The following is a 26195-nucleotide window of genomic DNA, read 5'->3' on the forward strand; positions in this document are numbered from 1 at the left end:
ACAGCTTTAAAATGAAAATGTGACATCTACACAAAACCACATTCAGAATTACTAAAAGCTACACAGATCCCCAAACAGACATTAATAATAATTTTAAATCTTCTTGGAACATTAGGTAGGTACATTACAGATAAAAATCACTGTAAATAAATCCTTAGCTTATAAATTAGCAAGCTACTCTTTAATTAGTTGTATATTTTTATGTGGCTCTGTAAAGCTACTATATTGTAGTTAGCCAAAATAAAATAAAAAACCTCACAGACATTACACAAAATGAAACCAAGAAAGCTTACAGAATCTTTTCCAGGCCGTTTTTTAGGAGGAGATTTATGCTTTGATTCCGATCTTTGTCTAGGTCTATCCTTTTCATTCTCTCTCTCTTTTTCTTTTTTATCCTTTTCTCGTTCAGTATCAGATTCTGGTGAATCCTGTGTAAATAAAGTGAACAAATGGGAAAAATTCTTAAAGCTTCAGAATATTTATTTTATTAACTTGTTGTATAATGTACACAGTGAGTGTACCCACAGCTCAGTACAACTAAACTCTGCAAAGCTCCATTATCGGGTTACATATAAGCAAACTGGCTTATTTAACACGTTCTTGTTTAGAACTAACTAACCAAATACCATTAACACAGCAGAAGAAAGCCAATACATAGACAAATGCATTGACAAATGATTTAAAAAGAAAGATAGGTAGGCTGACGTCAACTTGAAACATAACAACTAAAATGGGCAGAGGAACACTTACCCTACTCTTCTGCTTTTTAATCATACATATGAGGGATTAGGTCACAATAGATGCTAGAGCCCTACAGTGGGACTAGTGTAGAGCCCTGCAGTGGGACTGGGATCCCACAGGTCCGCAGGAGGCTCTACTAGATGCTTCCTGACCAATTAGGTATTTATGCAGAAGTCAGCTATTCAATACGGCTTTTGCAAAGGGTTGATGGTATATTTCCTGGCATGGGGAATGGCTGGAAAGCCACATCTCTATAGCTAGCTGCTGGCAGAGGTCATACCTGAATACTCTTGATGTTTTGCAGTAATAATAATTACACTAGGGTGCCACAGACTTTGATAGGAGCATTTATTATTTAAATCTAAATAAATAAATACATACAACTGAAATGTTAAAGCAACATTGCTTTCACACTGACCACTGGCCCTCCTGTGGCAGTTAACACAACGGTCTGACTTGTTGAATCACCAAAATTGTATGCCACACACCTTACTCAACAGTGTTTACCCCATATGAGGACCTCTTGTGAGGGCTACCACTCTCAAAAGAGTACAGCCAAATTTTGCAACTTCAGAAAATACAAAAACATAAAAGTACCCTGTGTTTATGTGGCAATGTGACCACCATAATTTATCAGTAAACCCAAAACACTTCCCTTCCCCATGCCAACAGGCACTCACCAGTCCTGAATCTTATACAGAAAGAAAGATAACATAACAGCTATGTTGTCATTTATTCTGAGTTCTTATATTGCTCTAATCAGCGTTGTATCTGAGCTCCCAAAATAGCTCTGGAACATGGACAGACAGGAGGGAGTGATCCCTGGCATGAGGCAAGAGCAAAAAAGGACTCCCATCTCTTTGAGTGCTCCTATGGCTGCCATAATGACCTGAGGGTGGCCATGGGGGCAATCAGTGAGCACCAAACTACATCACTCTAGCAAGATTTACCCTTATAAATAACTTTAGACCTTATAAGCAAGGCCTTATAATACTCAGAATTGAACCCTCAGAAATGGTGTACTTTAAAGCGTATGTGTGGAGAACAGGAAGTTATTGTTAAGCTACCAGTACTCCTCATTTCTCTGATGTCATGTAATGATATTATAAGGCAAAAGGGCTGATTACAAGTACCTTCAAAGATTAAGTAAAAAGCACGAGTATTAAGTATATTCATTGGCTTGCTCTAGAATAAAAAGTGGGCCGTCGATTAATTGCAGTTAACTCACGCGATTAACTCAAAAAAATTAATCACGATTAATCGCACTGTTAAACAATACCAATGGAAATTTATTAAATATTGTGGGTATTTTTCTACATTTTCAAATATATTGATTTCTATTACAACACAGAATACAAAGTGTACAATGCTGACTTCATATTACTATTTTTGATTACAAATATTTGCACTGTAAAAATGATAAACAAAAGAAATAGTATTTTCACTTCACCTCATACAAGTACTGTAGTGCAATCTCTTAATCGTGAAAGTGTAACTTACAATGTAGATTTTTTTCTTACATAACTGCACACAAAAACAAAACAACGTAAAACTTTAGAGCTCACAAGTCTACTCAGTCCTACCTCTTGTTCAGCCAAATGCTAAGACAAACAAGTTTGTTTACATTTACGGGAGATACTGCTACCTGCTTTTTATTTACATCACCCAAAAGTGAGAACAGGCATTTACATGGCACTTCTGTAGCTGGCATTGCAAGGTATTTATGTGCCAGATATGCTAAACATTTCTATGCCCCTTCATGCTTCAGCCACCATTCCAGAGGACATGCTTCCATTCTGATGACGCTCCTTAAAAAAAATAATGCGTTACTTACATTTGTGACTGAACTCTCTGGGGGAGAACTGTATGTCTCCAGTTCTGTTTTACCTGCATTTCATGTTATAGCAGTCTCGGATGATGACCCAACACATGATGTTTGTTTTAAGAACACTTTCACATCAGATTTGACAAAATGCAAAGAAGGTACGAATGAGATTTCTAAAAATAGCTACAACACTCGACCCAACATTTAAGAATCTGAAGTACCATCCAAAATCTGAGAGGGACAAGGTTTGGAGCATGCTTTCAGAAGTCTTAAGATGCGAAAACTACAGAACCCTAACAACCAAAGAAAGAAAATCAACCTGCCGCTGGTGATATCTTACTCAGATGATGAAAATAAACATGCATCGGTCTGCTCTGCTTTGGATCGTTATCGAGCAGAACCTGTCATCAGCATGGACGCATGTCCTCTAGAATGGTGGTTAAAGAATAAAGGGACATATGAATCTTTAGTGCATATGGTACATAAATAACTTGCAATGCCGGCTACAACAGTGCCATGCGAACACATGTTCTCACTTTCATGTGACATTGTAAACAAGAAGCAGGTGGCATTATCTCCTGCAAATTGTAACCAAACTTGTTTGTCTGAGTGATTGGCTGAAGTAGGACCTAGTGGACTTGTAGGCTCTAAAAGTTTTACATTGTTTCATTTTTGAATGCAGTTATTTTTTTTGTACATAAATCTACATTGTTAAGTTCAACTTCCATGATAAAGAGATTGTACTACAGTACTTGTATTAGGTGAATTGAAAAATACGATTTCTTTTGTTTTTTACAGTGCAAATATCTGTAATAAAAAATAAAACAAAGTGAGCACTGTACATTGTGTATTCTGTGTTGTAACTGAAATCAATATATTTGAAAATGTAGAAAACATCCAAAAATATTTAAATACATGGTATTCTATTATCTTTTAACTGCTCAATTAATCATGCAATTAATTTTTTAATCGCTTGACAGCCCTAATAAGCTGTACTTACAGACTTGTGTCTTCTCTTTTTGTTTTTCTTCTTATGTTTTTTTGACTTCTTGTAACTTCTCTCTACAATACAAAAAGTAAGTAAGTAAGTATCAATAAAACATTAAGACCCAACATTATCATGACAAAGCTTGTTTCAACAGAGGAGAGGGGAAAATATCTTACCAGATTCTGCACTGGAAGAACGATCAGAAACTGATCTAGATTCTGAGCGTTGCCTCTTCTTCTTTGAATGGCTATCATCATCATCAGACTCTGAGCCCTTTAAACACAACATTTTGAGTTCAATATTAGCCTTGCAAGACAATGTGTTGTAAAAGTAGTTTTCACATATTATTCTAAGAAAGGTCTTACCGAACGGGAGCGAGACCGTTTTCTGTGATGCTTTTTAGACTTTTTAGAATGTTTCTTATTCTTTGAATGATGATGTTGACACTCGTGCTGTGGTATAAAATAATCCAAACATTATAATTGTTTTAAAGAACATGATGTAAATTGACTAATTTCTTCGCACCAGCCCAAAAGACACACTCGTGTTCACAGACATCAATTTGTTAAAACAATGTAACATTTGAAATCTTACTGTTTGTAACCTTTCCTAATATGCAACACTAAATTTAATTTTTAAAAAATGTAAAGAAACTGTCATTAATACACCATTAAAGTTGTAAAATCAAGCATTAAAAGAGTCAGGAATCACTTAGCATCACACTTTGAAGATGGACGTAAACCGCTTACGTTTTCCATTATGCATGTTTAGTCTTGCATTTTTTAAACATTACTAATTTGAATGCCCTCCCCCCAAATTTGGCAAAGTATGTACTGCTCATTAAGACCTATTTAATGCCAAATTTGAAGTTTCAAAATTTCAAATTTCAAATCTCTTTAAAATAAATAAAATAAATAAATAAATAAAATTATAATAAAACAAGTTGCAGTTTACTCTTTAAACTACATCAGCCTGCTGAGCCATCTGTAGCTCGAGAGATTGAATTTTTGAAAGGATTATAACTCAAACTCTACACAGATAAGAAAATTTTAGCCCAAAAGGTAACTATTTCAGAATGTGGCGTAGGAAAAGGGAAGTTAGATGAAAACAGCTCCATCACAAATAAAAAAAATAAAACACATGAAAAATAGCTTAACCATAATACACTTCATTACTTTCAGACTGAGGCTTTAATATTTCTGTCACAAAATAAGAGTTCAGTACAGTTTTGGAAAGTTTTTTTTTCCTTACAAAAAACTGCTACAAAATTGCTATGAAAAACAAATTTAAAACTTACCTCTAGTACGTGTATAAAGTCTTTAAAGATTCTTTTTCTTTCAGATTCTAGAGTGATGTCTTCAAATGCTGGTTCCTTCACAAATCTATCTCTGATCTATATGAAAAGGAATAAACACAAACTTGTCAACTGTTGGAAATGGGCCACCTTGATTGCATTGGCCTCATTAGCACTACAAAAGTAAATTTTTCCTCCCTTGGTATTCACCCCTTCTTGTCAACTGTTGAGAATAGGCCACTTCCACCTTAACTGAATTGGCTCATTAGCACTGATCCCCCACTTGGTAAGGCAACTCCCATCTTTTCATGTGCTATAATATATATTCTGCTTACTGTTTTTTTCCACTCCATGCATCTGATGAAGTGGGTTTTAGCCCACGAAAGCTTATGCCCAAATAAATTTGTTAGTCTCTAAGGTGCCACAAGAATTCCTCGTTGTTTTTACAGAATGAAATATTACTACAAAGACAGACAGACACACACACACGTTTAACAATGAAGTAAAACAAACCATCTCATAAATGGAAAAACATATTTTACTGCTACAGGGTGAATTTACCTCTCACCACAACAAGTTCACGTATACAACGTGCTCCACACTTCCAAATGTCCAAAGATTAAGATGGTCATATTCAGGTATCTACCTATGTTTCTTCTAAAAGGTTTAGACTCATTCTCATTTTTTTTACATGGCTATCAATGAACATCTTTAACAGTTCACTTCTGCTATGCTTAAAATAAGCAGTGCTCTGACCCCACTTAAAACTTAAGCTCTCTCTCTCACACACACACACACACTCACTAGAAAATCAGCTGAACACCTCCATCAAACAATGCATTTTTCCTACATTTTCTTTCCAATCATTCTATGTGTGAAATAGCAGCTCTCTTCTTTTAGTCTTGCCATTGTAGTCAACAATTTGACGAGCTATCATTTGACATACCACTATTAGCTTGAAACACCTATCACACAGCAGATTGTGATATCACTTCATGAACCAGATGTGAAGGAAAACAAACTTCATATAAAGAGACAGATATGTTGATGACAGAGCAACAATGGACAAGACAATGGCAAAGGAAATGCAGAGAAAAAGCAATATGATATTTAACGGGGTTTTGATAAAATATTTTGAAGTTTTCCATATTCTTGCAATGGTTCTTCACACTTAGCTAAACAATTGATGCTTGTTGTTTTATGATGCACCCAGATGTCGCATCCATGTGTGCACTAAAAATTACTAGAAGTTGATTAAATAAAGTAACAATGCTAAATACAGCTTGGGAGAATATTTGTACAACTAATTCTTAGTTAAAGAGCATGCATTTTTGCATATAAGACTTCTAAAAATATACTCTGTTGCTTGAGATGCAAGAGGGCAAAAAATTGTTGGAAATTTTTAGACAATTTTTGTGCTCCTGTCAACGTATCGGGCCAAGTTCTAATCATTGAACATGTGCACGCAGTTCACATTGGTTTCAAGGGAGCTGTCCCTTTAGCCACTTCCACCTTAACTGAATTGGCTCGTTAGAACTGACCCCGCACTTGGTAAGGCAACTCCCATCTTTTCATGTGCTTTTACTTTGGTATTTTGATTCAAAACATATACTAAAATTGAAGAGCAATGAAACTTTAAATATGACCCAGAATACACTCTTTGAAGATACTTTCCATGGCATTTATTACAAATTACATTTATAGCCCAGTTGCTACTTGTATATATTTGAGGAATTTTACTAACTATTTAATAATTAAAGAAGTGTATATTAAAAGTATGTTATATCTGAATTGAATGAGTATCTATGAACATACTGTATTAAGATATTGGAGGAAATGATACAAGAGTTCACCATTTGACCCAAAGTGTTTCACCCAACTGTACTCACATTTCTCCTAAATTCTAACTTCAAAACTTTGGGCACTGTATAAACCTCACAAATATTTTAATGTTTTTCATTACAATATTTACAAATTTTTATAAAAAAAAGATATGAATACTATCCATATAATTATGGTTAAAACAGATGTTAGACTTTACCAGAATGCAACCTATGATGCAGAATAATCAGTTAAATAAAGAGCAAAGTGAACACCTGCTATTAAAATAGATCTACACAGAAGAACTTTCCTGCCAGAAATGTCTTAAGAAAACGAAAAAGAGCTACATAATGGTCTGAAACTTTTTTGTATAAGTATCACCAACACTATAGGATTTTTAAGTACTTATGGTGAACTGCCTGCCTTTCACACAACTGTGTCCTGGGAACTATATTTTTAGAATAATAATTTCGCCAGTTAAAAATAGCACTGCAGAATAAATTAATTACCTCAGTTCAGTGGAAATTCTTTTAAAAGATGGGAAAGAACTATTTTCATGTGTGTAAATTACACTGATAGCAATAACACTGAGCTGGAGCCTATGAGATATGAGAGCTTATTCATAAAATATCTGCATGCAAACCACACCACTAACAAACAATATTTCTGATAAGGTGAAAAGTGACAATACATACATCCTCCCAGACAGCATCCAATTCAATTGGGGGTGTAGCTTGTTTTAACATGCTCTTGAATGCAGACTCTTTCCGCTTCATTTTGCGAGCCTCTTCTTTCTCCCGCTCACGTTCACGGGCTTCTGCCTTTTCCAGCAACTACAGAAAGTAAGTCATGAAATCATTCAAGTGATAGTAACATCCACATAAGAAATGAACAGTAATAATTAGGTACCATGTAGTTTTGCTTCAAGATATTTCAACTTTGGTATTTACCACCATTTTGTTTGTGCCTGTTTACATTATCTGCTCCATTACTCAACCTTAAATTTTATATTTGTTCTTTTCTCACAAAGCCTCAAATGAAGTCCACGGCCGACACAATAAAGCAGTGGTCTCCAAAGTGGGGTGCGCAAGACGATCGATTGGGGGGCACAGCAGGAGGAGCACCGCCGAGCAAAAGGGCGGCGCGGCAGGAGGAGCACCGCTGGGGGGGGAGGGGGGGGGAGAAGGAGGCGGCCCCGAGTCCTCCGGCCCGTGGAGGAGCAGGGGCAGCCGCGCAGCCAGTGGCTGGAAAGAAGCGGCACTTTCCCCTTCAAAGCCAGCCGGAAAGAAGCAGCGCTTTGAACGGGAAAGCGCCGCTTCTCTCCAGCTGCTGGCTGCACGGCTGCCCCTGCTCCTCCCGAGTCCTCCGGTCCGTGCTCACAGGGCCGCATTCCGAAAGGGGCTTTAGAGCTGCAGGCCAGGGCCCCAGGGCCCCCTTAGTCCAGGACCCTGAAGCCCCTAAAGCCCCTGCGTTCCGGGTGGCCCTGCCTGTGGGGGGGGCAGGCAGCTCCCAGAATTGTGGCCATGGGGGTGGTGCTGCACTGCGCAGAGCCACCTGCACACCCCCTCCACCAAACAGAAGCTGCCCCAGGTAAGTGCTCTGCACCTCCTGCCTGCCCCAGACCTGAGCCTTCTCCCGCACCCCCACCCTAAGCACCCTCCCACACCTTAACTCCCTCCCAGACCCCGCACCCCACCCTGAGCACCCACTGTATCACAAAGTGTTAAACCAAGATTTTCAAAAATAAAGCATATTCCATCACATTGCTCTCACTAAAAATATTAATAATAGTTTATTTAGTGAGAGCAAAGAGGTGTTTTGTACCAATAAAATAAAATCAAAAATTTTAAAAATATTGTTTATTTCATCTTTATCTCATCATTTTTCAATTTCTATTTTTTGTGTATGTTTTATAATTTACATAATATATTAGTACAGTAGTACATGTATATAATTTATACATAAATAAATATGCATATATTGGGGGTGCATGCTCAAAAAATTTTTACTGATGGGGTGCGCGATCAAAAAAGTTTGGAGACCACTGCAATAGAGAATGATTGTTACAACTTGCCAATATTGAATGTAAGTTCATTAGGAAGCATCAGCTTACAAATGCAAAGACATTGTTGAATCCCTACTCTACAGTTGTACTTGAGAATGGATTATTTAGATTTTGAACAAGAACTGTGCCTCTCCAATCTGAATTCTCAAAACTGGCAATACCAAGAAACGCACCCTTAATCAGCAGCTTATTTTACACACTATATTTACCAAAGTACTCATAAAACACACCTAAAATGATGCAGAGAAAACATTTCAGTTTCTGAGGGCAAGTCTACTTTACTGAGCTACATGTGCTGTTGTAGCATGTCTGGTGAAGACGCGCTATGCTGATGGGAGAGTGCTCTCCTGTCGGCACAATTACTCCATCTCAACGAGAGGCAGAAGCTATGTCGGTGGAAGAGCATCTTCCACCGACATAGCGTGGGGTGTGGTTGCTGTAACTTACATCACACAGGGGGGTGGCTTTTTCAGACCCCTGTGTAGGCAAGCCCTGATAAAAACAAATTTTCTAAAACAATTTTCTTAATATGAACATAAGGGAATGTTAAAACTTACACTGTTGAAAGCCAGTTTGATATTTCCAGCATCTAAAGTGGTTGCTCTTTTAGTTGAACTGATGACTGTAACAAAGTCTTCAAAAGTAGTATTCACTTCAACCAGAAATCCTTTATCCTGCAAGAGAGTTACCTCCTTGGCACCAGGTGGGTCAGGAAGTCTCACGTTAGCGCTAATGCACACTGCATTAGCGCAACGTGAAATCCCAACTCCCAGAGTCAAAGAGTTACATTATTAGTTTAATAAATGTAAATGATAGATTTGTTACTCTTATTAAGGAGAGCACATTTTTCCTCACCTTTAAGATGTCTTTTATTATCTTCTTTTCATCATGGTAACGTGCTTTCAAATCTTCAACATAAAACTTGAAAAGATCAAGTGCAGTTGATCCTAATGAAAAAACTAGAGAAGTCAAAAGCTAGCTCTAACCAAAGAGCTGCACTTTTTAAAAAATAAATTAGAAAATAAACATCACACTTCTATTTTGCCCCAAATCTACAGTCTCTGTACCTGTATCACTTTCTACATTGTTGGAAGAGGAAGTAGTCTTACCAGGCTGACCAAGCATGTTAGTAAATCTGATGTCAGAACTTATGGTTGGATACAACTCCATCCAGGAGGACATTGAATGTAACTGCCCATGTTCATGTAATTCATCCAAAAATAACTGCAAAATAGGATGGAATAAAAGTGTCCGTTTTCACATATTTGGAAGTGTGCTTTCGCATACTTCATGTTATAATGATTGAAAGAAACACTATTAAAATTGAAACCTAACCATTTGTTAAAACACAATTAAAAAAATAATTTCAGGCACAACACCTGCCCCTGCGGTCCCTCATCCCCTCTTCCGACATTCCAATTACATTTTCCTACTTATTAAAATGTGTCACTCCTTTCATTGCTATATGGGGAAACTGACTTACTACGCAGGGGAATATGTAATTATCCATATATTTTAGACAGGCCAAGAAAACCTAGTACCCTTACTTTAAAAAGACTGTATGAAAGTCTGGAATATTTGAAAGCTGTTAGATTCTAAAGTTAAAAAAGTTGCACCAACCTGAAAAGATTCTCTATTTTTACGTTGTCGTCGCCTTTCCCTAAGCAAACTCTTTTGTTTTTCTTCTTCCTCTTCTTTTTCCAAAGCTCTGATGTGTTCTTCAAAACAAATCAGTGCATCTTCTTTATCCATATCTAGAAAGGAGAAAAGAAAAGGTTTCTGACTGAGAAATTTCTTACCTGATAAGCTGCTAACAGAAAATTCTCTCCTCATTCATCACTAAAGTGTAATAATGGGAGGGCATTATCCAGTAGTGATGAAAGATAGAAGCTACACAGAAGAATTGAAAGATCCTAGTCATTAACAAATACAGGACTTCCATAAAGAACACTGGGCTGAGAAGAGCACTTATGCTATCGCCCACATTGCCAAAGATAGCCATGAAACAGGGAAGACTGCATGAGGGATATTTGTCAAATACTTCAAATAAATCTTTCCACTATATTTGCCCTTTTCCAATCTATAAAGAGTAAATAAGGACAACCCAAGGAATTACAGACCAGTGAGCTTAACTTCTGTACCCAGAAAGATACTGGAGCAAATAATTAAGCAATCAATTTGCAAACATCTAGAAGATAAGGTGATAAGTAACAGTCAGCATGGATTTGTTAAGAACAAATCGTGTCCAACAAACCTGATAGCTTTCGTTGACAGGGTAACAAGCCTGGGGAAGTGGTAGACGTAGTATATCTTGATTTCAGTAAAGCTTTTGATACAGTCTCACATGACCTTCTCATAAACAAACTAGGAAAATACAAACTAGATAGAGCTACTATCAGGTGGGTGCAAAACTGGTTGGAAAACTGTTCCCAGAGAGTAGTAATCAGTGGTTCAGTCATGCTGGAAGGGCATAACGAGTGGGGTCCCACAGGGATCGGTTCTGAGTCTGGTTCGATTCAATATCTTCATCGATGATTTAGATACTGAAGCTGGGAAGGGTTTGCAAGTGCTTTGGATAGGACTAAAATTCAAAATGATCTGGACAAACTGGAGAAATGGTCTGAAGTAATTAGGATGAAATTCAGTAAGGACAAATGCAAAAGTACTCCACTTAGGAAGGAACAATCAGTTGCACACATACAAAATGGGAAATGACTGCTTAGGAAGGAGTACTGTGGAAAGGGATCTGGGGGTCATAGTGGTCCACAAACTAAATATGAGTCAACAGTGTAACATTATTGCAAAAAAAGCGAACATCATTCTGGGATGTATTAGCATGAGTGTTGTAAGCAAGACATAAGAAGTAATTCTTCCACTCTACTCCATGCTGATTAGGCCTCAGCTGGAGTATTGTGTCCAGTTCTGGACGCCACATTTCAGGAAAGATGTGGACAAATTGGGGAAAGTCCAGAGAAGAGCAACCAAAATGATTAAAGGTCTAGAAAACATGACCTATGAGGGAAGATGGAAAAAACTGGGTTTGTTTAGTCTAGAAAAGAGAAGAGTAAGAGGAGACATAAGAGTTTTCAAGTACATAAAAGGTTGTTACAAGGAGGAGGGAGAAAAATTGTTATTCTTAACTTCTGAGGATAGGACAAGAAGCACTGGGCTTAAATTGCAACAAGGGAGGCTTAGTTTGGACATCAGGAAAAACTTCCTAACTGTCAGGGTGGTTAAGAACTGGAGTGAATTGCCTAGGGAGGTTGTGGAATTTCCATCATTGGAGATTTTTAAGAGCAGGGTTAGACAAACATCTGTCGGAAATGGTCTAGATAATACTTAGTCCTGCCACAAGTACAGGGGACTGGACTAGATGACCTCTCGAGGTCCCTTCCAGTCCTATGGTTTCACATAAGTTGCTGGCAGCTGTCATTTAGCAGTTGCTGATTTGGCAAAAAAAAATTTAACTATTTATAATCATCACTAAACCAGTTCCACAGCCTCTTCAAGAGATTCCCACTTTTTTTTTTCCCCTCCTTACTCTGAAGTTCTTCATCCTCTGCAAATGTAGGATTGTCCATCAGATACTGCTGGGCCTCCGACCAAGTGGTAGAGTATGTTACATTAGCCATGTTGTCCAAAATGTTTTTCAAAGCCTCCCAATTCCTCTTTCGTAACTGCTTGGCTTGCTCCTGAAGCGAGTAGTCAGGGAAAAATAAATAAATAAATCAGCCATGCTTTGATTTTCCTTGAGTACCACATCAGATAAGATCAAGTATCACCCTCTGATTATATACAAAGAAAATGACAAATTTTGGACACACAAACAGTAAATAATATATACAGATTTTAAAATCACCTGAATCCATGGCCATACCACCTTGTACATAATCTTGTCACATTTAGAGCTGGCCAAAACTCAGTTTTCACAGGAAATTTCAGTATTTCAAAATATGCCCTTTTTTTCCTGATTCCCTGAATAGCAGCAATGAAATTGGCAAGAATCATGTCAATTTCAATCAGCAGCTCCCTGGGCTTCTAGGGTCCATGGCAGCTCTACCATGCAGACTGCCTCTGGGCTAGAGACCCCAGACCTTCCAGACTACTAATGATACAGTGGTGGCACTCTTCTTTAAGGTAGGGATGGAAGCACACACAAAATGTTATCTTATCTCAGGTTAGCTAACCCGCAACAGCTAACTCAGGTTAAAATAGCAGCAAAGACATAGCAATGCTGCTTTTAAAAATCAGTTTAGCAGCTCAAATTAAAGCCTATAGGGGAATTTGAGATTGAACTTGATGAGTTAAAAGCCAAATTGTTGTGTTTTCACTGCTATTTTAACCTGAGTTAGCTCATGTGGGCTAGCTTACTTGAGCTATGTAAACAGATCCTAAAGCAGAGGTCTCCAAACTGTGGGGCGCATCGAGGAACATTCAGGGAGGTGGGAAGGGAGCACCACTCAGCCCTGCCATGGCCCCAGATCTGTTATGGCTCTGCCCCCTCCCACACTGTGGCTCCACATACGCTGGGGCCTGGCTGCCAGGCTCCACAAAGGCCCAGCTGCAGCTCCACTCCCAGCCCTGCCCCCTCTCTCAGCTCCTGGCCGCGGCTCCATTCCCAGTCCAGAAGCAGAGCCACACCTGGCCACGGGCCCAGCTGCTGGCCACCACCAGGGCCTGGCTGCGTCTCTGCTCTCTCCCGCCCACAGCCTTGGCCACTGGCTGCAGCTCCATCCCTAGCCCCGCTCCTGGCCCCATACCCACCCCCAGCCTTGGACCTCTTACCCCTGTCCATGCCACACCCCAATCCACAGCCCCACTCCCAACTCCGGCGTGTGTGTGTGTGTGTGTGTGTGTGTGTGTGTGTGTGTGTGTGTGTGTGTGTGTGTGTGTGTGTGTGTGTGTGTGTGTGTGTGTGTGTGTGTGTGTAGTAAGAGGGGGCGCAACCCTCAAGAGTTTGGGGACCACTGTCCTAAGCATATATTTACACAACAGCTGGGTGGTGAATTCCCAGCTCAGGTTGAAATACATGTGTTAGCTCTCACTGAGCTAACATGCTAAAAACAGCAGTGTGGACGTGACAACACAGGCAGCAGCTAGGGCTAGCTGCCTGAATACAATCCCACCTCATCACTAAGGTACATACTTGGGTGGCTAGCCTGAGCCACTCTGGCTATGCTGCTATTCTTAGCATGCTACCTTGAGCAGAGTTAGTAAATGGATGTCTTCCAGCTGCTGTGTAGACATACTGTAAGAGAGTAAAGAACCAGTGCTGAACCATGGGGCTCACTGTGTTGGGGGAGGAGCTGCTTTTCATAGGAAACCTAAAACTTAGGTTCTGACCACTTCTAATCAGCAAAAAGCATGATCATTTTTTTGCAAGAATACGGACCTTAACCCTAGAGTTATAGACAAATTTTATTTTAGGGAAATTTCTATCTAAATTCTCCCTACATTTTTAAACTACAGATGTTGTTCTTCAGTTTGTGCCTTAAAATGTTGTACAGGGTTAACTGTGCATACTATATACATAAAAAGATCAGATTTTCAGCTATGTAAATGGAAACATGCAGATGTATACCAGCTGAGGCTCTGGACCATAATTTGTTTCAATATGTAGTATAGAGTATGAGAAAGCACTTTTGAACAAAAGCCATTATATACACTTATGCAATATCCACAGTGAACAGATTGTTCTTTGTGGGAACATGAAGTTAATAAGCCTATTTCAGGGAAGTGATAATTACATACTGTACAATGTAAAACAGTTCTAGATGGGGTTTCCTAAGTCACTGGCAAGAGAAAAGTTAGATTCAAAACAACCTAGAAAATTCTTTACTTTCTTCAATAGGTTCAGATTAAATTGTTTTTCTCTGAGATAAACCTTGAAAACTAAAAGAAAAATTACCTTTTCCTTTTTAGACAGAAAGAACAAGACATCTTCATAAATTTCAAGACGATCACGCTCTGATATTGCATTCCAGACCTCCATTTCACCAAACATTTGTTCAGCTTTTCTGTATATAAAAAAAATCCACCAAAAGAGATATATATACTCACTTATTGGCGTACACTGATTTAAATATAGTGGTGGTAGTCTCTACACAAAGCTTCACATTTTAGCTGGAAACATTTAGGTAAATCTCTCTCTTTGGGTCAAGTGGTGTGGATTACTTCAAACAAGTTTATTTACTTCCAATTATGCATAAAGATTATATTTTAGTTATTTCCCTGGACAGTGAACAAGAATTTAAGAAATATGTATCTTACATTAAGTTAATATAAATATTTTAATTCTACGTCACAGGTAAGAGCTCAATAAAAATAAGCCATCCAGTATGTAAGCTTTTGCCTAACCTCATAGGTTGGAAGGATCCATGAGAATGAAACCAGAGAAACTATGAGATTTAAGGGAAGCAAGAGGGAACTGTATGAGAGGTGTGAGGGGTGGGGGTGGCATTTGCTGTAAAATGATCTGGGACTAGTGGTAATGGCTTGGCCTGGATGACTCTGTTTGGGCCTCCAGGTGAAGCCCTTAACATCTATGCTACATCACTTGCACGGGCTCCCCATTATTGACTTCCAGGTAAAGTTAAACTGGTGCAACTTTGTGGTTGACACTTACATTGGTTTAGACTGCCCCTGCTAAATAACAGATGTAAGCCATTTTTAAAACGATATAAGAGAATATCCATACAGAAAAGTTGCACTGTTTTAACTCAATTGATACAACACTGCACCTTTAGTTAAACTACTGCAACTTATATGTACACCAGGCCTTAGTCTGCTACAGCCTGGAATTGGTGACGCTCAGAACTGAATACAAGAGTCACCTGTTTTACCAGTAGCAGTGTGTGGCAGCACTGAAAGAAACTAAAGTGTGGATGACTAATTATCTGAGGTTTTAAGAGACAGGGGGTTATATGGTAATATTGGTTACAAGCCTAAAGACTGACAGGCACAATATACAAATCCCAATTAAATTTACATTTACTATTTTTTCCCCTCTCTCACACACACACACACACTTACTTCAATTTAATTTTAGTTTATAATATATAGGAGGTCAGATTAAATAATCCCAGGGTGCCTTTCTAGCCTTAAAATCTGTATTTTGGCTTCAAAGTTATCAGCACATGCAAATAAACAGGATGAGTATTGATCACATTTGGTACTATGCTCCTGTGTAACTATGCAGCCAATAAAGTACACATTTTCACACTTAAACTAAATCCCACTATCTTCACAACTAGCAGAGCGAGAAAGTATTTTTAATATACACACACACTTAGAATCTTCAGAACACTGAAAGTCCTGAAAAGGCTCCAAAATTTAAGACATCTTTTTCCCTGTTGCTCAGATTTTAATTGTTCCTATTAACAAGCAGGGTGCAACAGATATGGGGTGGTGGAGTTAGATTTTGTATTTTTATTCTTACAAGTCTGAGAGAAACAAGCCAATGCAACTCTCACATCACTGGAAGACATTCACATTTTTTTAGTGGTCTACTAACTTGTATTTATTGCTCAAGCAAATATGTTCACCTAAATAAAAAGTCAGAAGTAAAGAAAGCCTTTGGAATTGACATAACTGTTTAATTAGAACAAGTTAATAGTGCCACAGGATTCAGCAATGATTTTGCTTTGCGCTCTAAAATGTTTTATAAAAACTGTACTCCACATTGATCCTCGGGCCAACTGTTTCATGTGAATACTAAACCAAGATTCACATATCAATCCATAAAATCAAACAGAAAAGGAATACCAACACACAGCTTTCTTTGCTGAAGGGAAAAGAATAAATTCATGTTCATAACTACCATCACAAAAATTACGAGACTAATTCATAGGCTAGAAAAAGAAGTTAACAGCAATGATTAGGATGTGGGTACCATCAAGTAACCATGCTTAGTTGAAAGTGCCACAGAAAATAATGTGGAAGTTTACCAGGTAAGGCTACCCACTCAGAAGAGGTGAGTAGGAATTATTTCCCGCCCCCCTAAACTCTGTCTACTTTCACATTTGAGAAAAAAGACCAGCACTGGATTTTTGCTTTGCCTTTCTGGATATTTACTTTAAGGAAAAAATGCAAGTAAGCACTCTTACTATTGCAAAAATACAAATGCACTGTGCACTCTATCATCATGCAAAAATCGTTCATCTCGGACAACGTACAAACTAACAGAGTTCAAACAGCAGCTTTCTGGACAGGGTGAATTAGAATACTAAAAAAGAATCAATCATAAAGATTAAAAACATTAAGGGTGACAACAGGTTTCATGCTATGTTGTGATTCTCCACCAATACAATTTCATTGCAAATTTATATATTTTAATAATAGGTACTTGTAACATCTAAGTAGGAAAAGAAGCTTTATAAACCAAAGTTGTCTTTTTTTTTTTTTTTAGATCAATGCTTTGTATTAGGCAAAGGGTTGGCTTTAAAAAAAAAAAGAAAAAGAAAAGAAATATTTAGCCTTCTTTCATGCCAAAATGGCTAAATCTCTGGATCTGACAGTACACCAGAAGAAGCAAATTCACAACCAGGGCCACTGACAACCTCTGCGTCTCAGAATCAACTACAATTTACATTTTGAATTAAAGCTAGAAAGTTTATTGCTTTCATTGTTAAAAGGAACACTGAAGGCTAATGAACCAAAAATTAGCTCCATCTGAAAAAAATTCCATCAATCTGCTCTAAATCTTTTGCTGATAACTTCAGCAAACTGGGATTCTAGAATCAATTCATTTGATGAGGTACAAACTGTACAAAAGACTTGTTTGTAAAAGAGCAGTTTGTCAGTGATCTGCATATTATTTTTAAAATTAAATACTAAAATATTCTTCTGCAACAAACCAGCATAAAGAAAGTTGTTTGCAACCTTCTGCACTGAACTTACTGCTCATGAAACTTCATCATTTGTGGCATCAGGAATACCAGCAATGGCAACTGGGATCAGAAACTATTTTCAGATTAGTTTCACAATTTATACATGACAATTTTTCCCACTCTGAACTCTTATGGTTATAGGTCAGAAAAATAAGTTCTCCTTTGACATAACTCTTTAATTTCTATAATGCTATGTTTTTATACTGATCGTAATGACATTAATTTTTACATGACACTGCCAAGTAACTAACAAACAATGTAACTTACCTCAGTTTTATTCCTATTATATATTTCTTTCATTATTGTGAGAAAAGAATTGTAACTTGCCTGACTCGTTCTAGTTATCAGCCTGGTGATATGGGTAAGGCCACTAAGGGCATGTCTGCACCAAAGCTTACTGAGTGGCAAAATAGGATATAAATCTACAGTGTTAACGCATGCTGTGCTCTAAGTGTCTGTGTGGACCCTACTACTGTGAAATAAAATTTCCTAGTGAGCACTGCACGTCAGTGTGCACTAGGGAACTTTTAGAGCGCAGTAGCAGGGTGCGCAGGTACAGTTATTCCATGGCCTGCCCGAGTGTTGCACAAGTGCTTGTGCAGACGTGCCCTAAGTATTCTATTGTTTTCTTGAACAAAAAATGAAATTTAACACCATACTGGGAAATAGAAGGATTAAAATTTAATGTATAGGAAATAATATAATAATATGGAGATATACCGATCTCAGAGCACTGGAAGGGACCTTGAAAGGTCATTGAGTCCAGTCCCCTGCCTTCACAGCAGGACCAAGTACCGTCCCTTATTTTTTCCCAAGATCCTAAATGGCCCCCTCAAGGATTGAACTCACAACCCTGGGTTTAGCAGGCCAATGCTCAAACCACTGAGCTATCCCTCCCCCCCGAAATCACTGAACTATTGTGTTTATTTTTAAATCAAAATATGGAAGTGTTTTGTCATGTATTACCTTCATTTCTAGATACTTCAACTCAAATGCTATCACTCTATTTATGCCCCATCATACCCATCTAAAGACCTGGTCCTACAACAGATAATTAGGTCGCAAATTAGTGCGAAAAATCCATACTCCTGAATGACATAGTTAAACCAACCTAACCGCCGGTGTATAGACAGCACTAGGTCAACATTCTCCTGTTGACCTAGCTACCACCTCACGGGGAGGTGGATTACCAAGCTGACAGAAGAAGCGTAGGTCGTGTCTTCACTGCAGCACTAAGTGTAGACAAGACTTTAGATTTTTCAAAGACGAAACATTATACAAAGGTTCATGTTCAGAGACCAAGCCAAGTAAATTTAAGGTTGAACTTGAAACGGAGATAGGTCATTGTGGTACATTAAATTGATCTTACTTGTATCTTGTTGTAGATGTCATCTTTTCATGGTTTTCAAGGAAACGTTGAAAGGATTCTTTAGCTTCTTTGTATTTTGATCTTGCTTCTTCTTTTTCTTCTTTCTCTGTCTGGACTTTGTAAGCATTAAAGGCTTGCTTTTTTTCACTCAACTTTGCCAATGCACTGAACAGCAAGAAAAACAAGATTTTAAGTACACAAAATCGGAATTAGAAAATAAAAGTAATAATGCCAATTTATTTACATACAGAATAAAATACAAACACAAAAGTTAATAGAAGTTTGGTGAAACAAAGTGAAGCCTACACTACAGAACGAAATTAATACTCAGGCTATCGTATCTGCTTTCATATCTTTAAATAAAGTCTATTAAGCCAAAATACCTTTTCTTATAACATACTACCAAATAGCTTCATGAGAGGTCTTACTTTCAGGCTGCATTTTGGACATTAAATGTAGAGCCAAATTTTAAAGTCTGTTCAGCACAGAACAGCTCCCAATGAGAGCAATGACCTCTTTTGAAAATATGGCCCTAAAAGTTCTCAGCATCTCCATTATAACAAACATAAACATGAAGATTTTTTAAAATGTGAAGACCATCTATTAGTTTAACTCTAGTTACTACTGCTAATACATCTTTTCTTTAAGACCATGTACCATTCCATTGTTCATTGGTGAACATATTCAGCTCCTAAGGTATTTTGCTACTTTAGTAACAGGTCAGACTCAAAAAAGACAATTGGTTTGGTGTAGGAACTGTCAGTATTTGATCAAATCCCATTTCAGTGCTCAAATATGACACTCATGAGGGCAAAGCATATATACATTAGGTCTGTGACAAACAATGTAGATTAAAGAGAAGAGAGGAAGCAGTACCTGTATCTAGGATCATTAATGATCATTTTCATAGCTTGCTCCCATGAGGCATTGGATGGTACACGCTGTGAAGACATTAAATCAATAATGTAACCACTAGATTTGGTACCAACATACTAAGGTGATACGGTTTCTTTGGAAATACTGATAAACAGTCTAGACTGAAGTATTTCATTTGTGTGGTGAGGCACAGCAGACTTCTCACTGATGTTAACAAGAGAGCTGTACAAAGACAGACTATTACCCCTTCATAATAACTACGCATGTTAGTAAAAATAAAGTGATGTTTTCATAAGTCAGTCAGTAAGAGAGATATGGGGCACTTTTAGGATCATCATCACTATTTCTACCGTTTGATTCTCTTTCAGGCACTCTTCTACTGCATTTGGACACTAGAGTCTTGGGAACACTACAGAAAGCATCATCAATAAATAGACTGAGAGGGAAATTGAGCATTAGATTATTCTTTTCTCACCATACCCTCCACCTTTTGAACAATGGTGGGAAATTTAGAAAGCATGCCAAAGGACAACTGTATAGGGCTCCATATTTTTGATCCTGCAGTGAAGTAATAATGAATTATAACAATGTGGAATGTAATAACAGAATTATGACTTCACAAAGGATGGATCGTAAAAGAGAACCTCTCAAAACACGCGTGGCTTTAGTAATTATAATAAGGAAAAAGGAAATGGAATTTTGTTGAAGACAAATGTATTTTAACGTGAAAGTCACTCTTGTTCAAACATCTGCTGTTAAACATAGTGACATTTTTTGCCTTTGTCAGTTGGCATCTTGATAATTTTCTGCCATATCTTCATATGGCAGTTAAAAATCATCAATTTGTAGATTTTGGACAAAATTATGAGTTTAAAATTGCATTATACTGGGGGAAAACAGAGGAAGGAGAAGAGCTGTGAGCTCCTGATTACACACAAATATATTTTTAAAAAGTACAGGCAATATATAAAAATTGCCTAAACAAGTACACTTCCTCTATAACACTCTTTTTCCTTATTTACTCCAATATGAAAGTTAACTTTTTAAAAAAATAAATCAGTAATTTCTCAGGCAAGTAATTCAGAAGAGTTTAAAGAGTTGATTCAATTTAAAAAACCTTTTCTTTCAACAGTTCTTTAAATGCTTGCTTTGCTTCTTCTTTCGTATTCCATGTGTATGTTTTTTTAACTGGCTGGGTGTCCTCTTCCTCTTTTTTGGGAGCAACACTAAGGATTAAAGACAAAATATTACATACTTTAGGTAAATACACTATTTTTCATTTAAACGAAAAAGAGTCATTATCAATTTAAGAGATGTCCAATTAACAGACATTTCTTGAGAAATATTTTTCAAAAATATAATTTAATAAGATGGAAATTCTTTATATAAAAATTAAAATTTGCTAGTCTAAAATAAAATGATACACATTATGGGGGGAAAACTCAAAAACAGATTTTCTGAACAAGTAATTCTAAAAATACCTCTCTCTTTAGAACAGTGGTGCCACTATTGGAATCAACTGCCTGCTCAAATTATCTCCCCCTTGATTTAAGTGAGGGGGAGGGAGAGGGTGTTAATTGTGAAAGTCTTGACTTTCAATTACTCCTAACCCTGCCTAAAACTATTGACCTTCAAAAGTACACTACAAAACTTGTCTGTTTTTACAGGCTTTTGGCGAGAGATGGAAGACAGTAGTTGCAGTGAGTTGGGAAGGTGCGATACCAACTTTAGTGGGTTTATTTGATTCGGATTTTTTAGTGGGGAACAACAGCCTATTCAGAGTGGGCTACATGTTTTTTCTTAGTTTTGTATTTTTAAAAATGTATATTCTAAATTACATACAAGCACCTGGGTGTTCCATGATGATGCTGCCTGCTAAAATTCTCGAATACTTAAAACAAAGAGTCTAACTCACTTTTCACAATGGCAGTCTGTATGCTGTATGTTTTAATATTGTTTATCTAACATTTCTTTATCTTTCTAAAATAAAATTCAAAAATCAAAAGTCATGGGTCCCAACAATCCCCAATTAAATTTGGCAAATAAATGAATAACCCGAGAGAGACGAGAGGGCCTTTAAAATATCATTTAAAATGCCTTCTTCCCTTGTGTTTTTTCTTAACCATTTCTCTCCACTAGCTTTGCTCCATTCTCTTTTTTCTTTTGAAAAAAATCTGAACAAAAAGTTTAGCCACCTCCAATATAACTACAATCCCACAACTCTGAACATTAAAAAGCCTCAGATTAAGGAGCTGTATTCCAAGCCAGATTATTGGATTTTACTTACTCCACTGAAGGCTCCTGTTTAGAAGTTTCCTCTACAGTGTTAGTGACAGCTTCTACATTCTGCTCTTGTACAACAGGGGTGGCGATGGTTGTGGCAGCGGCGGTGGTGGTGGTCGTAGTTTGCTGCACTTGTTCCTCAGCTGTTGTAGTTACTGTACTTTCATTTTCTACAACAGCAGCTACTGTAGAAGCTTCAGCTTCAGGAGCAGCTGCTACAGCAGGAATGGCAGTGGCTGGAGTAGCAGCCACGGCAGTTTCAACATCACTAGTGGTGGTGGTGGTGGTGGCGGCGGCGGCGGCGGCGGCAGCAGCGGTGGTATCTGTAATTTCTGTTGCAACAGCTGGAGCAGAAGATGTTGGAGTTGATTCTTCTGGTTTACTGCTGAATACATGAATTAAGAAAATCAAAATAAGAGTTTTATAGTCATGCAAGTTCAATTAACCTTAAGGGAAAATATTACAGTTTAAATAAGGTTCTATGGACATCGTCAAGAGTTTTAGGCCTACCTTACAAAGTGTTATATCTCACCCAAAAAAAGAAAAAAATCTAAAACAACTTCAAAAGTGGGGAGTTCTTTATAAGACAACTTAACAGAAAAAGACAGACAGAGACAGAAGTTCAAAGATTTTTAAATTAAAAAACACTTCTAAAATTAAATAGTGAAAATATACTTTGGTAATCAAGTATTAAAACACTTTACAGATTGAAAGCAAGCTATAAGTTTATTTCAAGAGAGAGGCATTGATACTATCAATCTAATAAAAAAAGTATTTTTTAGAAACATACCTGTTTTCTTCAGCTTTAATCATCGCTATAGAGGCAAAAGAAGAAAATATTTATTCGAAATGCAAAGGTTCACAAGAAGCTTATGTTTGGAAAAGAAAAAACTTACTGCTCTCTATATTTTTTTTTTTTTAAAGAAATTGGTCAGGTATATAAAAATAGATCAAGCTATTCTTTTATTGTTGATATTTATGATGTTAGTATTCTTGTTTCAATAATTTAAAAGATAGGTTGATTAAAATGAAATTCTAGAAGCATCAAAACACAGAATCTTACTGAACAGCCTTCTGCATCTACTACTTTTTCTTTCTGTTCAAACTGAAGTAAATATTTTCAGTTTCATCAGGCACCAATGCCACTTTCAATACAGACAAATAGGGTTTACTCAACTGCATCTTTCCTTTTCAGTAATCTTTTTCTATCTAGTTTTTAAATACCAGTGCTGCTTTTCTAATCTTTGGAATGCCTCCCCCTCCCCACCCACTCTCAACTCTCCCCATTTGTACTATTCTATTACCTTAGCTTCCTTAAAATTATTTTAACATTTTGTAATTTCTTCACCACAGCTTTGATTTACCAAAAATACTGACCATACTCCATCCAAAATAAACACTAATGCAGCATTACACTCCACCCAGAACAAACTATGACATTACCTTTGTGGAAGAGCAAGAAGAAATCCAAGTGAGACCTAGATTATATTCTTGTCTGTCATAATATGATTTTATGCAAATAAAAGATGGTGGTTTTCTCCCCGCCTCCCACCATCTCCCAGCCCCCAAAATTAAACAGATAATCTCAAAATAAAGATTTACACACATGCGCTTTGGAGGTATGCATGGTTTTGACTTTGATAAATTAGCTTTACCCAACAATAATGTATTGAAGCAATGGTTGGCGGGAACAGTAGGGAAACAGATTATCAACGTCATTTACAAACACAGCTTCGTGCTTAATTTTGATTTTTCAACTAAGATAGCTAACACCATTGTTATTTCAAATCCACTGAATATGATGACATTGAATTAAGTTTAATCTTTGAGACTTTGAACAATGTTAAAATAAGACAGACCAGTTCTGTTCAGTTATAATTTTATATTATTGGGGAAAAGCTCCAGCATCTCTTTTTTATTTCACTCTATTTAATTTTTAATAGGAAGAACTATTCCTACACTAAACTAACAGTGCCATAATTCATGTAGAAATAACATTTACATTATACCCAAAATGCTTAGTTTCCATTACTGTTACCTTCAAGATCTTCAAGCTCTTTGGGTTTTGCCCAGCGTGATTCTTTTGTTTGGGAATTGTAGTAATAAGGCTTTCCAGAGTCAGATTTGTACTCTTTCCAAGGGCATTTAGATAACAATTGCTAACAGAGAGCAAAAACATTTGTTAAAAATCTTGTTACAATGATGTTTCAAAACTGCTAAAATATCCTAAAAACAACCCAAAAATAAGCCTAAAAACAACTTAAAACATATCACAATGCATACAATGAAAATATCCTGAAGAAAAACAGCAAAATGTAAACCTGATGTCACATTGTGATCTCAAAAGCACATCAATGGGTATCTTGAAGAATCTATCCAATTCAGTTATAGACAGTCTATCTAGAACTGATAAAATTTGCTTTTTGGAGCAGGGGTGTTTACAGTTGTAAATTACATTGGAATAAAAATTCTAATGCATGTCTCCTGGACAGTACACTGAACTTATTTTAAGTCACTTGTTCCATATCTTTCAATGAACTTGGTTTACCTCAGCAGGTGTTTTGAGATCATCTGGCTTCTCCCATGTAGATTGTTTTGTTTCAGTATTATAATAATAAGTTCTTCCATCTGGAGATTTATGTTCAGTCCACATAGATTTCTAGGAAAAATAAAACAGAAGCAATAAAATACGATAATGGAATTCTATAAAAAACTCTAGAAAAGTTAAAAACAAGTAGAAACTGGTGAAACCTGTTTAGAAGGATCTTCATTTATACAACTGTTGGTTGTGGTGGTTTGCTGGGCTGCGCAAACTATTTGATGTGTGATCTGAGGGGGAAAAAAAGAGTACACGGAGTTCTTTTATTTGTTTAAATTTAAAAAACAACATGTATTTTAAATATATCCAATAAGAATTTTTAAACACAGAACAGCAGCAAAAAAACAAACCCTAAAGCTGATTCAGATTTACAAATTTCCTGTTTACAGTAAATGATTTTAAAGTATAATGAAGAATTAAAAAGGAAAACTTACAACACAGTAGCTCCTCCAAGATAGACAATGACTGACTGACATACATGCACACACGCTCAGGACATCTAGGTCACTTTTAAATGTAACTTAGGTTGATAATGACTGAAAATCATTTCCATAAGATGACAGTTTAGCGTGCTACATGAAATAAGTTCAAAGTTTCAAATTACTTCCTAAATGACACCTATGTACATCACGAGAGACTGAAAGTTACAATGATCCAAGACTGGGAATTGTTATATTAAGTTATGGACTGGTGCCACACTAATCCTGCTGAAAAGGCTAAATCCACTGGTGTACAGATATTTGTCTATAGCAGTGCTGGTCTTTGAGTAGGGCCCTACCAAATTCATTTTGGTCAATTCCATAGTCACAGGATTTTTAAAATCATGAATTTCATGATTACAGCTATTTAAGTCTGAAATTTCACGGGGTTGTAATTGTAGGGGTCCTGACCGAAAAAGGAGTTGAGTGTGGGGGCGAGGGGGGTGTTTGCAGTATTGCTACCTTCACAGCTGGGTTCGCAACCAAGAGCCACTGCTAACCGGCCTCCCAGTTTTGAAGGCAGTGCAGAAGTAAGTGTGGCAATACCACAACTCCTTAAAATAACCTTGTGATACACCCCCCACAACTCCCTTTTGGGTCAGTACCCCCCAATTTGAAAAAAGCTAGTCTCCCCCGTGAAATCTTATAGTATAGGGTAAAAGCACATAAAAGAGCAGATTTCACAGGGGGAGACCAGATTTCACGGTCCATGATGCATTTTTCATGGCCGTGAATTTGGTAGGGCCCTATCCATGAGCTATCAGACTTTAAAAAAAAAAAAAAAAAAAAAAAATCACATTGCTAACCATCTTGCCTCCCCTCCACATTTTAATTTTGACCTAATTTTAGTGGCTATTCTATTGAGTGTTGTTAGAGTTAGACCTGTTCCTTACATTTTAAAGATTGTAATCCCAGTTTTCCAATAGTATAAAAGCTAAAATGACCAATTAAGTGAAAGAAATATCAG

General features: G+C 37.1%; 1 protein-coding gene across 2 annotated transcripts in view; it reads right to left on the reverse strand.

Moving 5' to 3' along the window:
* The window catches only part of PRPF40A (pre-mRNA processing factor 40 homolog A), a 45692-nt gene that overhangs the window by 2859 nt on the left and 16638 nt on the right, over positions 1–26195 (reverse strand). Inside the window, exons 6-25 of one of the 2 annotated variants that reach the window (XM_074967355.1) lie at positions 24902–24979; positions 24699–24809; positions 24189–24309; positions 22941–22965; positions 22155–22535; positions 20985–21093; positions 19868–19932; positions 18992–19156; positions 14643–14751; positions 12276–12426; positions 10355–10488; positions 9844–9958; positions 9590–9693; positions 9292–9408; positions 7365–7502; positions 4852–4947; positions 3920–4006; positions 3731–3827; positions 3567–3628; positions 294–428 (exon numbers count right to left, since the gene is read on the reverse strand). In XM_074967355.1, coding sequence (XP_074823456.1) covers positions 294–428; positions 3567–3628; positions 3731–3827; positions 3920–4006; positions 4852–4947; positions 7365–7502; positions 9292–9408; positions 9590–9693; positions 9844–9958; positions 10355–10488; positions 12276–12426; positions 14643–14751; positions 18992–19156; positions 19868–19932; positions 20985–21093; positions 22155–22535; positions 22941–22965; positions 24189–24309; positions 24699–24809; positions 24902–24979 — 2400 coding nt within the window. The remainder of the gene's footprint in view (positions 1–293; positions 429–3566; positions 3629–3730; positions 3828–3919; positions 4007–4851; positions 4948–7364; positions 7503–9291; positions 9409–9589; positions 9694–9843; positions 9959–10354; positions 10489–12275; positions 12427–14642; positions 14752–18991; positions 19157–19867; positions 19933–20984; positions 21094–22154; positions 22536–22940; positions 22966–24188; positions 24310–24698; positions 24810–24901; positions 24980–26195) is intronic. The other variant, XM_074967356.1, reaches the window with a different exon arrangement.

Source organism: Natator depressus, chromosome 11, assembly GCF_965152275.1.
Source record: "Natator depressus isolate rNatDep1 chromosome 11, rNatDep2.hap1, whole genome shotgun sequence".
Classification (NCBI taxonomy): domain Eukaryota; kingdom Metazoa; phylum Chordata; order Testudines; family Cheloniidae; genus Natator; species Natator depressus.